Source organism: Physeter macrocephalus, chromosome 19 (assembly GCF_002837175.3).
Source record: "Physeter macrocephalus isolate SW-GA chromosome 19, ASM283717v5, whole genome shotgun sequence".
Lineage (NCBI taxonomy): Eukaryota > Metazoa > Chordata > Mammalia > Artiodactyla > Physeteridae > Physeter > Physeter macrocephalus.
In genome coordinates, this window is record NC_041232.1 from 15,520,322 (window position 1) to 15,531,535 (window position 11,214).

The 11,214-nt window shown below is 45.4% G+C and overlaps 2 protein-coding genes across 11 annotated transcripts in view; one reads left to right on the forward strand and one right to left on the reverse strand.

Annotated features, from left to right (window-relative positions):
* The window catches only part of TAOK3 (TAO kinase 3), a 189,323-nt gene extending 183,624 nt beyond the window's left edge, over nucleotides 1–5,699 (reverse strand). For both annotated transcript variants that reach the window (XM_024120620.3, XM_055080251.1), the window contains exon 1: nucleotides 5,433–5,699. The gene's annotated coding sequence lies outside the window, so the exon portion shown is untranslated. The remainder of the gene's footprint in view (nucleotides 1–5,432) is intronic.
* A 3,903-nt stretch (nucleotides 5,700–9,602) lies between these two features.
* The window catches only part of SUDS3 (SDS3 homolog, SIN3A corepressor complex component), a 315,049-nt gene continuing 313,437 nt past the window's right edge, over nucleotides 9,603–11,214 (forward strand). For 5 of the 9 annotated variants that reach the window (XM_028480817.2, XM_024120705.3, XM_007122095.4 and 2 more), the window contains exon 1: nucleotides 9,604–9,904. In XM_028480817.2, coding sequence (XP_028336618.1) covers nucleotides 9,763–9,904 — 142 coding nt within the window. In that variant the 5' untranslated portion in view covers nucleotides 9,604–9,762. Of the gene's footprint in view, nucleotides 9,905–11,214 lie in introns of all 9 variants that reach the window. The other 4 variants (XM_055080658.1, XM_028480816.2, XM_055080659.1 and 1 more) reach the window with 2 other exon arrangements.

Sequence of the window (11,214 nt, forward strand, 5' to 3'; positions counted from 1 at the left end):
AGACAACCCTCAGAATGGGAGAAAGTATTTGCAAACAAATCAATGGACAAAGGATTAATCTCCAAAATATATAAACAGCTCATGCATCTCAATATTAAAAAAACAAACAACCCAATCCAAAAATGGGCAGAAGAGCTAAATAGACATTTCTCCAAAGAAGACAAACAGATGGCCAAGAAGCACATGAAAAGCTGCTCAACATCACTAATTATTAGAGAAATTCAAATCATAACTACAATGAGGTATCACCTCACACCAGTTAGCATGGGCATCATTAGAAAATCTACAAACAACAAATACTGGAGAGGGTGTGGAGGAAAGGGAACTCTCTTACAGTGTTGGTGGCAATGTAAATTGATACAGCCAGTATGGAGAACAGTATGGAGGTTCCTTAAAAAACTAAAAATAGAATTACCATATGATCCAGCAAGCCCACTATTGGGCATATAACCAGAGAAAACCATAATTCAAAAAGACACATGCACCGCAATGTTTACTGCAGCACTATTTACAATAGTTAGGTCATGGAAGCAACCTAAATGGCCATCGACAGACGATAAAGAAGTTGTGGTACATATATACAATGGAATATTACTCAGCCATAAAAAGGAACGAAATTGGGTTATTTGTTGAGACGTGGATGGATCTAGAGACTGTCATAACAGAGTGAAGTCAGAAAGAGGAAAAACCAATATCATATGTTAACGCATATATTTGGAACCTAGAAAAATGGTACAGATGAACCGGTTTGCAGGGCAGAAATTGAGACACAGATGTAGAGAACAAACACATGGACACCAAGGGAGGAAAGCAGTAGGGGGGTGGTGGTGGTGGTGTGATGAATTGGACGATTGGGATTGACATGTATACACTGATGTGTATAAAATTCATGACTAATATGAACCTGCTGTATAAAAAATAAATAAATAAAATAAAATTCTAAAAAAAAAGAAACTAAATGTGAACATAATCTACTAATTTGCTGATTATTAATTCATTCACTCACTCAGTTGACATCTAGTGAGCATTCTTCATACTCTGTGCCTGGTACTATACTTGGCGTCGGGATGCAAAGACGAACAAGACCATCTCTAACCTCAACGTGCTCATAAATTTGTGAAAGACAAACGCATGTAAACAAGGAACTGGTATACAATGACAGAAGAGAAATTTGCACAAGAAACAAGGGATGCATAAAGGTACGTGAAGCATAATGTAATTTTGTATCTCTGCTATTAAGTCTTGACCTAGATCAGCTAAGAACTATATTTATGTGGTTTTGGGAAATATTTGTGTATTTACACACAAAACCTTCAAGAAGTAAAGGCTAATGTTCACAATAGAATGGAAAATTGGCCTTGAACTCCAATTCTGTTTTGTGTGCCTACTCCCAAGACTAATGAGGTTATTAGTTTATTTAAGAGAGCATTCTTCCTTGATTAGTGCCATCTATTGTAATGGGTAAACAAAATGTATTTGAATTGTCATAAGCCTTGATTGTTATGGACCAAAGCCAGTGTCATTACACAGATAGTGACACATATAAAAATAAATACTGCACAGAGTCCTAGTTTGATTTGGAAATAAAAGGTTATCCCGTTGTCCATCAAAAATAGTGGAAGGAAGTAAAATTGAAGTCTTCCAATGAGTACTTTCATAATTGGCTAAAATAATAAGCATAACAAATATGGGGTTGATTTTGCTATACATCATTTTCAGAGGCCAGGGATGAGGTGAAAGGGCCCCAAACATTAGACATCAGCATGTCAATTCCTAGGGTTAGGAGCTAAAGCCACATGGGACACATGGGAGTAGGTCTTGCTAGGTGTAAAATCTTTATTCCAAGGCATGTTCCTTTTCTCACTCACTCTGGGGGTGATAAATGTGTATCTGTGAGATAGACCATGGTTAGGAGCAGATCTGTGTTAAATCAAAAAACTGACCCCTATGTCATTCTGTTGTAAAATAGAAATAATTTACAAAGACTTTAAATATACTCCAATGTCTCTAACAAATCTCAGGTCAGGCAGAAAAAAATGCATTAGGTTGATTTATAAAGTATTTAGGTAACTTTAACAACATGTACCTGGAATGATAAAATTTATCAATTTAATTCCTACTATCATAAAAATTCTGAATACTTGTTTTTAACTTGGTTGCCCATAGCTTGTAAATGAGTTACATCACGTTTTGGCCCATAAACTCAACACATCTAATCCATAATTAGTTAGACATTAATTTTTTTTTTACTAAGCTCACTCGACAAAGTAACCAATTAAATGGATGTTATAATTAAATAATCACAAAACTAAACTGTACATTATCCCATAACTCAAAATTACTAATTCAAAACTATCCTCTCTGATTGACGGGAATCTCTCACTGAAGACTGAAAAGAAGTCTTCTCTTTGGACAGTCACAAAGCACTTTTCGATGGAAGCTTTCCCTCTGTCTGTCTGTCTGTCAGTGTGCTTTCTTTTTAGGGGGAGGGAAGAAACGAAGACTGGAAGAAAAGACTATAAAGGAAAGATGCTTTAATGGCTCTAAAATAAACTCTAAATAAATAGACTCTAAAGTAAAAGTACCAATAGTTAGTTTTCATTCATTCTCCCATACCACAGAAACCAACAAGTATGAACACTGACAAGCAATGAGAACTTTTATTCAGGTTGGCTTAAACATTAAACCAAATTAGATATCAAGGTAGACTCTAAGATTACAATGGTATGACTGTATATGACTCAAGTGGTAAAGAAAGTATAAAGTGGGTTATTGTATTTACTGGGCACTACTTGCATCCTGCTAAACTAAGACTAAGGATAGTTTAAGAACTCTACACCAAAAAGAACTTGCATTCTCTGGTGGCTATAACCTTTCATATGGAAGTGTAAGGCTCCTTCTTAAACTTTTCTTTTGATTATATTTTTCAATTGAAAAGAAAGAGTTAAAATGAGTATAGATGTAACTAATTTATATATTAATAGCTTCTCAAAGTGTAGTTTTATTTTGTGAAACAAATGAAAATAAATTCCCACAGAATTCCTACCCTCTTAACCGCCCCCCCACACCCTACCCCCTGTCCCTGGGAAGTTACTATAGACCCTTCCTATCACTAAAAACTCTATTACAATGACACTTTTCATTTGCACCAGACAGAAATGAGCTAACAAGAATGATGGAAGAGCTGATCTGCTCAAACATTTAAACATTTCTATTACTTTGCAGAATTATTGTTACTGAGATTCCCAGTCCTTCCAAAGACCATTTCCTATGTTACATGCCCTACATAATGAATACATGCCCCTTGTAAATAACCCTCTTGAGTTAACTGACCTTACTTTTACTTGAATCCTACCTAGGGTTCTGGAAAAATAAATTTAATGTAAAAAAAGTTACACTTAATACATCTTAAATATAGTGTCTCATATTTTAAATTTGTATTTGTGTATTTACTGTTGTTCCCCTCACCTCCATAACTTCTGCTTCTTAGGCGAGGATGTCTAGTTGGTGGAATTTTCATAACCACACCAAGCTCCATGCTCTCTGAAACCATATAAAAACTGTTCTGCATCAGGTAATATCAAATAAGAATCCTCAAGTGACACATTCCCTCTGCTTATTATCACCCTGATGTAAGATGTCTTCAGTAATTTTTGTCTCGGATTTAAATAGGCAGTTCTCTGTAAGCCTTCTACATTATGTCTTTGGGAAACAGTACAGCATTCCTTTCTTCCTCTTAGTTGCCCATTACTGAACATGGGTATAGGCTTCCAATAAGACATTATTCTAAACCTGAAACAAAGAAGATATCTAAATAACTGCAAAATGATACAGTAATTACATTCCCTAGTATTTCCCCCAAATCATCATTTTCTGAGTCTGCTTCTATGAAAAAGAAGCTCGTCGCAAAGATACGGGGTGAGGAGAAGCAACACACAGAGAAAAAGAGGTTAAAACATTCAAATGCAAAACTGCTGGGTGCAACCATAACAAAGCGTGTGCATTCAAGAGAACATTCGAGAGGTAGTCGGGGCGGTATTAACATATCCTAAGTACTCCAAACAACTAGCCTGGTCATTAGTTTAATTTTCATATCCGTCAAAGTAGGAGGCTGCCCCCCAATTCCCAACCCCTATCGCTTTCCACTATTTGTTTCAGCATTTTAATAGACACACACTTGCCTCCCACCAGCGCGTACGGTGTACGGTTTAAATAGGCTTATCTCTCTCTTTAGCTTGTCCTGGAATTATGTCTAAAACTCAGTCCTGGTAGCTTTTAGAATTAGAAATCTAATTGGAAAGTGCTGTTAGTTTGGCGACTCCAAAACCTCTTTTCAAAATTTAGTTTGATCTTCCAACTATCTTCCCAACACATCAAACAGTCCAACTTAGCATATAGTTCCTTTGAGTCTGCACTGTAAACACTGATACGGACGTGCTGCCGAACCTGAAAAAGTTTCTGAGCTCTCTGCTGAGCCGAAGTGAAAAAGACAGGGTCTATCAAATTAAACAGCCTAATTAATCCAAAAACTGCATCTCCAAAAGGGTCCCTTTCCCTTTCCACTTGGTTTGTGGTGAGTTAAAGAAGCCCTCTCCAACTTTTTACATCCTGATGAAGCTATAGAGGTCAGGAAGCCCCTCACTTTCAAGGCATCCAACAAACGGGAAGCCAGGGGGCCAGTGAGAAGAGGTCCCCAGCCCTTCACTCCTGCCCTTTCCAAGATCCCCGCGCTTCGGTCAGACCCTCCAGCCTGCGCGTTCTCCTAGAGGATGTCTCATTACATAATCCCCTTTCCTTAAAGTCACCCAGAGAGTCACGGGGGCTCAGGCGGTCCCCCGTCTCCCACTCCGCCCTTAGGAAGCTCGGCTGAGTGCATCCGGGGAGCGGCGGCCGGCTGTCCCGACTCGCCCGGCGTCCGCGACCCGGACCCAGGCCCCCTCTCCTCACCCACGCGGGGCGGGGCCGCGCCTCCACCGCATGCCCCCCGGGTCCCCGCTCAGGCCCGGGTCCCCAGCCCCCGCGGGGTCCCCCGTCATAGTCGCTGTTCCAGCCCCTCTCGGGGTCCCCCAACACACCTGCTGTCCCAAGCCCTCTCGGGGTCCCCTTGCCGCTGAGGGCCGCTGTCCTTGCCCATTTCAGGGTCCCCTCCCTTGAGAACCACTGTCCTGGCTCCTCTCGGGGTGCCCCTTCAGACCCACCGTTCCAGCCCTTCTGGGGAGTGCCCTCCCTTCATACCCGCTCTGTCCCGTCTTCTCGGGGTCCCTCTCTCAGACCCGCGGGGCCGGCCCCTCTGAGAATCTCCTTTCCACTGTTCCAGACTGTCAAACCCACTCCCGGAACTCCCCTCACTCGGGTCCTCGCCGACCCCACTCTGCCCTGGGTCCCCTCGCCCCGACTCACTCTGTCACCTCCCCGCGCCCCGGTGCTCTCACCTCAGACCTGCTGTCACCAGCCCGGGCCCGGCGTCGCCGCCGCCGCTTCCTCTCCACTTGTTACCGAGTCGCTCTTCTGCCGCTTGTTCCCCGGTGGATCCCCAGGTCCAGTCGTTGAGTGTCGGGTCCGGCCGCGCGGAACCTCCGCCCGCGGTCTCCGCGTCGGGTACCACTCTCTCACGCAGGTCCCCACAGCCGCCGCCACCACCGGGAGCCACACGGACCCTCCCGCGGCCGCCGCTGCTGCTGTCCGAGGTGCGGCTCCTGCCAGGGGAGGCCAATCGCACCCGACTGCGCCGAGCGCGCTCCGCCCCACCGTCCAGGCCCGCCCGCCCCCTGCCCCTGACCACGCCCACAGCCGGGCTCCGATAGGCTCTCTACTGACCTTCCCTGATCGCGGGGCGCAGACCTGGGGCCGGATATAGGTATTTGATTGGAGATGCCTGGGAAGCCGAGCTGTCGATGGCGCCCGAGGATTGGCGAAGTTGAAGGTGGGCGGTGCGGGACGGGGCGGGGTTTCCGCAGATGCGGAAGAGCCTGCAACTTCAGTTACTCACTGGGCCGCCTGGGGTGCGGTTCGCCTTGTTTGTGCTGAGTTCGGGTCAAAGTTCATGGCACTCCTCACTGAGCCTTTACTTTTCTTGGGAGACTCCCAGAGGCCGTGGCCCTCTGGGACTCCCTGGGACCATGTTAGAGCCTTTGAGGCCCCCATTCCCCCGTTAGACCTGGCACAGCTTTCTAAGTAATTCTGCCATAAATTAATAATGGCATTTATTTACTCAGGACTTGTAAATATTTCCTGGATTTAAACTCTTATATCTTTGGCATAGGAGTTGCCCTTACTTGCACTGCGTTCAACAGACGTTAGTTTGATGCTGTTGGAAAAAAATCTATATACTAGATGCATACTCAGCACACTTAGGCATTCAACACTGACGGGGCACATTTTGATAGGTACAAGGACAAAGCTTAAGAAATACTTTGTGGGTTATGATAATCATTTTGACAAGTAGGAACAGGAACTGTGTGGTAGGGGAACCCTGTTAGCTTTAGCAAAGCTTCAGTAAGCCTGTTCAACATATTCTTTTTCAGGGCCACAGGAAATGATTTTAATGATTTTGTGGGAACTAATGGCCAAAGTATAATGAACTTTGACCAAGTGCAACTCGTGATAACCAGAGACCCATCTTGACCCAAGCTGCAAGATGGAGCTTGCCAGGGGTGAAAGTGCATGGTGTTAACTTTTTTTTGATGTTGGGGGTAGGAATTTATTAATTTATTTATTTTTGTTGTGTTGGGTCTTCGTTTCTGTGCGAGGGCTTTCTCTAGTTGTGGTAAGCGGGGGCCACTCTTCATCGCGGTGCGCGGGCCTCTCACTATCGCGGCCTCTCTTGTTGCGGAGCACAGGCTCCAGACGCGCAGGCTCAGTAGTTGTGGCTCGTGGGCCTAGTTGCTCTGCGGCATGTGGGATCCTCCCAGACCAGGGCTCAAACCCGTGTACCCTGCATTAGCAGGCAAATTCTCAACCACTGTGCCACCAGGGAAGTCCCAGGTGTTACCTCTTTATAAGCCATTCTTTATATATTTTTTGTGAAACTGGATATGTTGATTAAATCAATACTGGAAACTGAAAACTGCTACTTTCACCCCTAAATCCTAAAGTTTATGAACTTTGTGAAGACATTGTTTCACTTCAGGAACACAGCTTGTTCCTAAGCATTGTCAGATGTATACAGGACTTAGCTCTTAGAAAACTTTCATCATTAACTCTTTTTTGTTTTAACTCCTGCTAACAAAATTTGTGTTCTAAGCACTATTCGTGTTTTTCCTAGTGTTTTAAGATCATACCCATTCCAATTAAGATGCTCCCCATTAAGATTTGAGTGTTAGGGTATTTAGAGAAGGCCTGTAGAAGAACGCCGGCAGTACTTCCTCTAAAATGAATTTGGATGTAGATGTCTCCTGAGCGATGTGACTGAGTGCCATTTTGGGAAGGGATGTAGAGAGATTTCAAGGTGGTAAAAAGGGAACTTGGTTTTAAGGGAACTTGATTTTTACAGACTGTCCAAAATCATATTAGACAGCTATAAAAGTTGGGTAAGACTAAAGTCATGAGAGAATTTTTTTGACTAGGTCCTCCTCCTTTACTGAGTGTTTATTAGTTAAGAGCTCATGCTACCAGTTGCAACATGGACAGAAGAAATGGGGTAGATTTTCACAACGCAAGTATTCAGTTCTGTCTAGTCATATAAAAAATGCATGATCATTAACAGATGTTATTTGCAGCCAAGAAGACAAAATGTGGGACTTCCCTGGTGGTGCAGTGGATAAACTCCACACTCACAATGCAGGGGCCCCGGGTTCGATCCCTGGTCAGGGAACTAGATCCCACATGCATGCTGCCACTTAAGAGTTTGCATGCCACAACTAAGGAGCCCATGTGCCGCAGCTAAGACCCTGTGCAACCAAATAAATATTTTTTAAAAAGAAGACAAAATGTAAGCAAGATAAAAATGCCAGTGTCTTGAAAGGAAACCAATTAGCAATGATATCAACTCTTTTTAAAAAAAATTCGATATATCATTGTATTGATGAACTCTAATTTTTAAAATGTTGGTGCTTGGTTTGGTCTATGATTATTGCTATTGATGGAAACGCAAGTTGCTCAAGATAGTCAATTACAAATAATTTAGACGTGACCTAACAGCATAAAGAAAGAAAATGACTTCATCCTTTGGACAAGAGACAGCTTTGAAATTCTAGTTTAAATGTTGACGGTGGACCTACAGGGAGCCATGAGAATGCCTCTTATTTAGCATTGCAGCATTCCATTCTGAAAATTCTTGAGTTTTGTTGGGAGGAAGAATCCCTCACAAGTACAGGCAAGATTTTAATTACAACAAGGTAGAAATAAGAAATGTTAAAATAAATGGGATGAGAATATATTTTTTCACTTTGAGGAGACTCTGTGGGGGCCAATTCAGAGATAAATTTGGTCACAAAGGATCTGAGAATCAGAATACTGGGTTCCAGTCTGGCTTTTACATCTATGTTCAAGTTTACTGCTTGTACGTTACTTTTTTTTTTCTATGGAGACTTAGGTGCAAAGTAAAGAGTAGGGTTACTTTGGACAAACTATTAACCATCTCTTGGCCCTTTTATCCTTTTTCTTGCTACACATACCAAGACAAAGGACATCCTCAATTTGTTCACTAAGCAAAGCTTATAACACCGTGTCCCCTTCTACTCAGAGATAATCACACAAATTAATTCATGCAGATATTCAACTCTCTTGTTTTCCAAGTTACCAGCTAGCACCTTCCTTTCCTGAGCCTAATTAACTTTCTGCAGGCAAATGTTCCACTTGATCAGTTGAGAGTTGGTTAGCAAGTTATTGGATTGGGGAAAACCACCTTTTAAAAAATTTATATTCTGAGAAATATGAGGCAGCTGTACTGTAGAGGACCTGGGTCTGAGAGTCTAAACAAGGCAGCCTGGACGCTTTTTTTTTTTTTTTTTTTTTAAAGGCAATTGACAGCTCTTTTCTTATCTGTAAAATCGGGATAATACCGTATTGAACAAACCTACACAAAAAGAAAGGACTCCCACCGACTGGGAAAATAGTTTTGCTGACCCCAGGATGGAATATTAGCATCCTCGTTTTTATTTTAGTTCTTAATAAAGCTCTAATCAGTCAGGGGAGGAGCCACGCTCCTTTTCTTCGGGATGATCACGCGAACTCTAAACGTCTAAGTTTCCCGACCTATAAATGGGATGGTTCATGTCGTTCACCTGTTTAAATTAAAGTGACCACCTCCACCTGCCAAGAGCCCTTCAAATCTTCTGCCTCCCAAGTCCCTAAAAAAAAAAACCTCTTTAGTTTTGGCTCCAGGCGCCGCCTAGTGGCTGTTTTCGGAAGTGGCCTCTGAGCTTCAGGGTCCTTGCCGCGGTTGGGCCTACCCAAGGATTTGCCTAACTCCAGAGAGCCTGTCTCCGCCTTTCTCCACTACCCGTTGAGGATTTTAAAGACGGCATTGAAGGAGATGGGGTTAAGGTGAAGGGGGCGTCAGGCGGCCTCTCCACTCGCTCTAGGATAGCGGAGTCAGGCGGTCCTCGGGCAGCTCCCGACCCGGAAGTCGCCGCCGGCGCGAGGCCCCCGTTGCCGAGAGCGAGCGCGCGGGGCGGAGTTTGGCGAAGACAGGGAAGCGGTAGCCGCGGCTCCGGCTCTTCGAGTCGGCGGCTACCTCGGGCGCTGTTACGCGGACGTGGAGTCCGCAGGGCCGGTGGCCGCGGATCCCGGGTGGCACGCTCAGCTGCGGGCAGAGGCGACATGAGTGCTGCGGGGCTGTTAGCTCCAGCTCCGGCCCCGGCTGGAGCGCCGCCGGCTCCGGAGTACTACCCCGAGGAGGACGAAGAGCTGGAGAGCGCCGAGGACGATGAGCGCAGCTGCCGAGGCCGCGAGTCGGACGAAGGTACGTCTTCCCGCGGGACGGGCAGCCCCGGGCGGGGATGGGACAGTAGTGGGAGGGGGTGGGGCTGCCTGGGAGAGGGGCGGGGCGACCTCTGGGGTTTGGGGGTGGCTGGAGGGGCCACCGAGAGGAGCGCGGCTCCCGGAAGTTATCCCGACAGGTGCTGTGGAAGGCGAAGCCCTGAGAACGTTGCGTCCCTACAGTTATGCGGAGAAGGGCCTTAAGAAGCTGTTGTCAGAGCTGTAGGTCCCTTTAAGATTCTGCCCCTCTTCCCCCAGCTGTCTCTGAACCTCAGGTCTTCACTGGTTGGAATGAGAAAGCCATTCATTGGGTCCACGGAGTACTCCTCGCTATTTAGTTCCTGAGAGGCTCAGAGCAAAGCCCTGTTTAGCTTTCTAGTTACCAAGGTGCCTCTCTCCCCCTACCCCGGTGAAATGCTTAAGTCAGCCCTACTTTGGGCAGTGCGGGACAGGTTGGTTAAAAGTACGAGACCTGGAACCAGGCAAATCGAATTAGGTGTAAATTTGGCTCACTGAACCCAGCTTAATGTTAGACAATTTATAATACTTAGATTTCCGAGCCCCAGTTTCCCCAACTGCAATGAGGCTGTCAGTAGTACCTACTTCCTAGCGTAGGTGCGAGGGTAAAATGAGATACCGGCGTAAAGCGTGTGGCTTGGTCCTTGGTCTAACACTCAGTTTTCACCATTGGGGAAACAGGCACGAGGGTGGGGCGGAAGCTAGGGGTTTGCTTAATGGTCCTTAGGTGTTGTGTTTTCAGTTCCACACTCTTTACATTATGATTATTGCCTCTGAGAGCCTGGCTTTTCGAACTGGGCTTTATAAGCTTGGTAAGTTTGAGGAACACTTTGTGGAACGGAGGAGGAGCTGGCTGCAGGAGGAGAAAGATGAGGAAACACGGAAGGACGAGAGAGAAGGAAGAGGAGACGAAAAGAGACGAACATATGGGTGAACAAAATAGGGCCGTGGAGCAAAAGCTAGACCAGCTGTTTGGAATCAGGAGTATGTTTTATTCATCTGTTCCCCAAGTGCCAAGTACTGTGGCTGGCTGGCACGTGACTGCTCTGGGTAGGCTTCTTAACTGAAGGAGGGGGGAAAGGTAGGTGGAGGATTGAGTCTGCAACAACCTTTAAAAAGTCAGCTGTGGGGCTTCCCTGGTGGCGCAGTGGTTGAGAGTCCGCCTGCCGATGCAGGGGACACGGGTTCGTGCCCCGGTCCGGGAAGATCCCACATGCCGTGGAGCGGCTGGGCCCGTGAGCCATGGCCGCTGAGCCTGCGCGTCCGGAGCCTGTG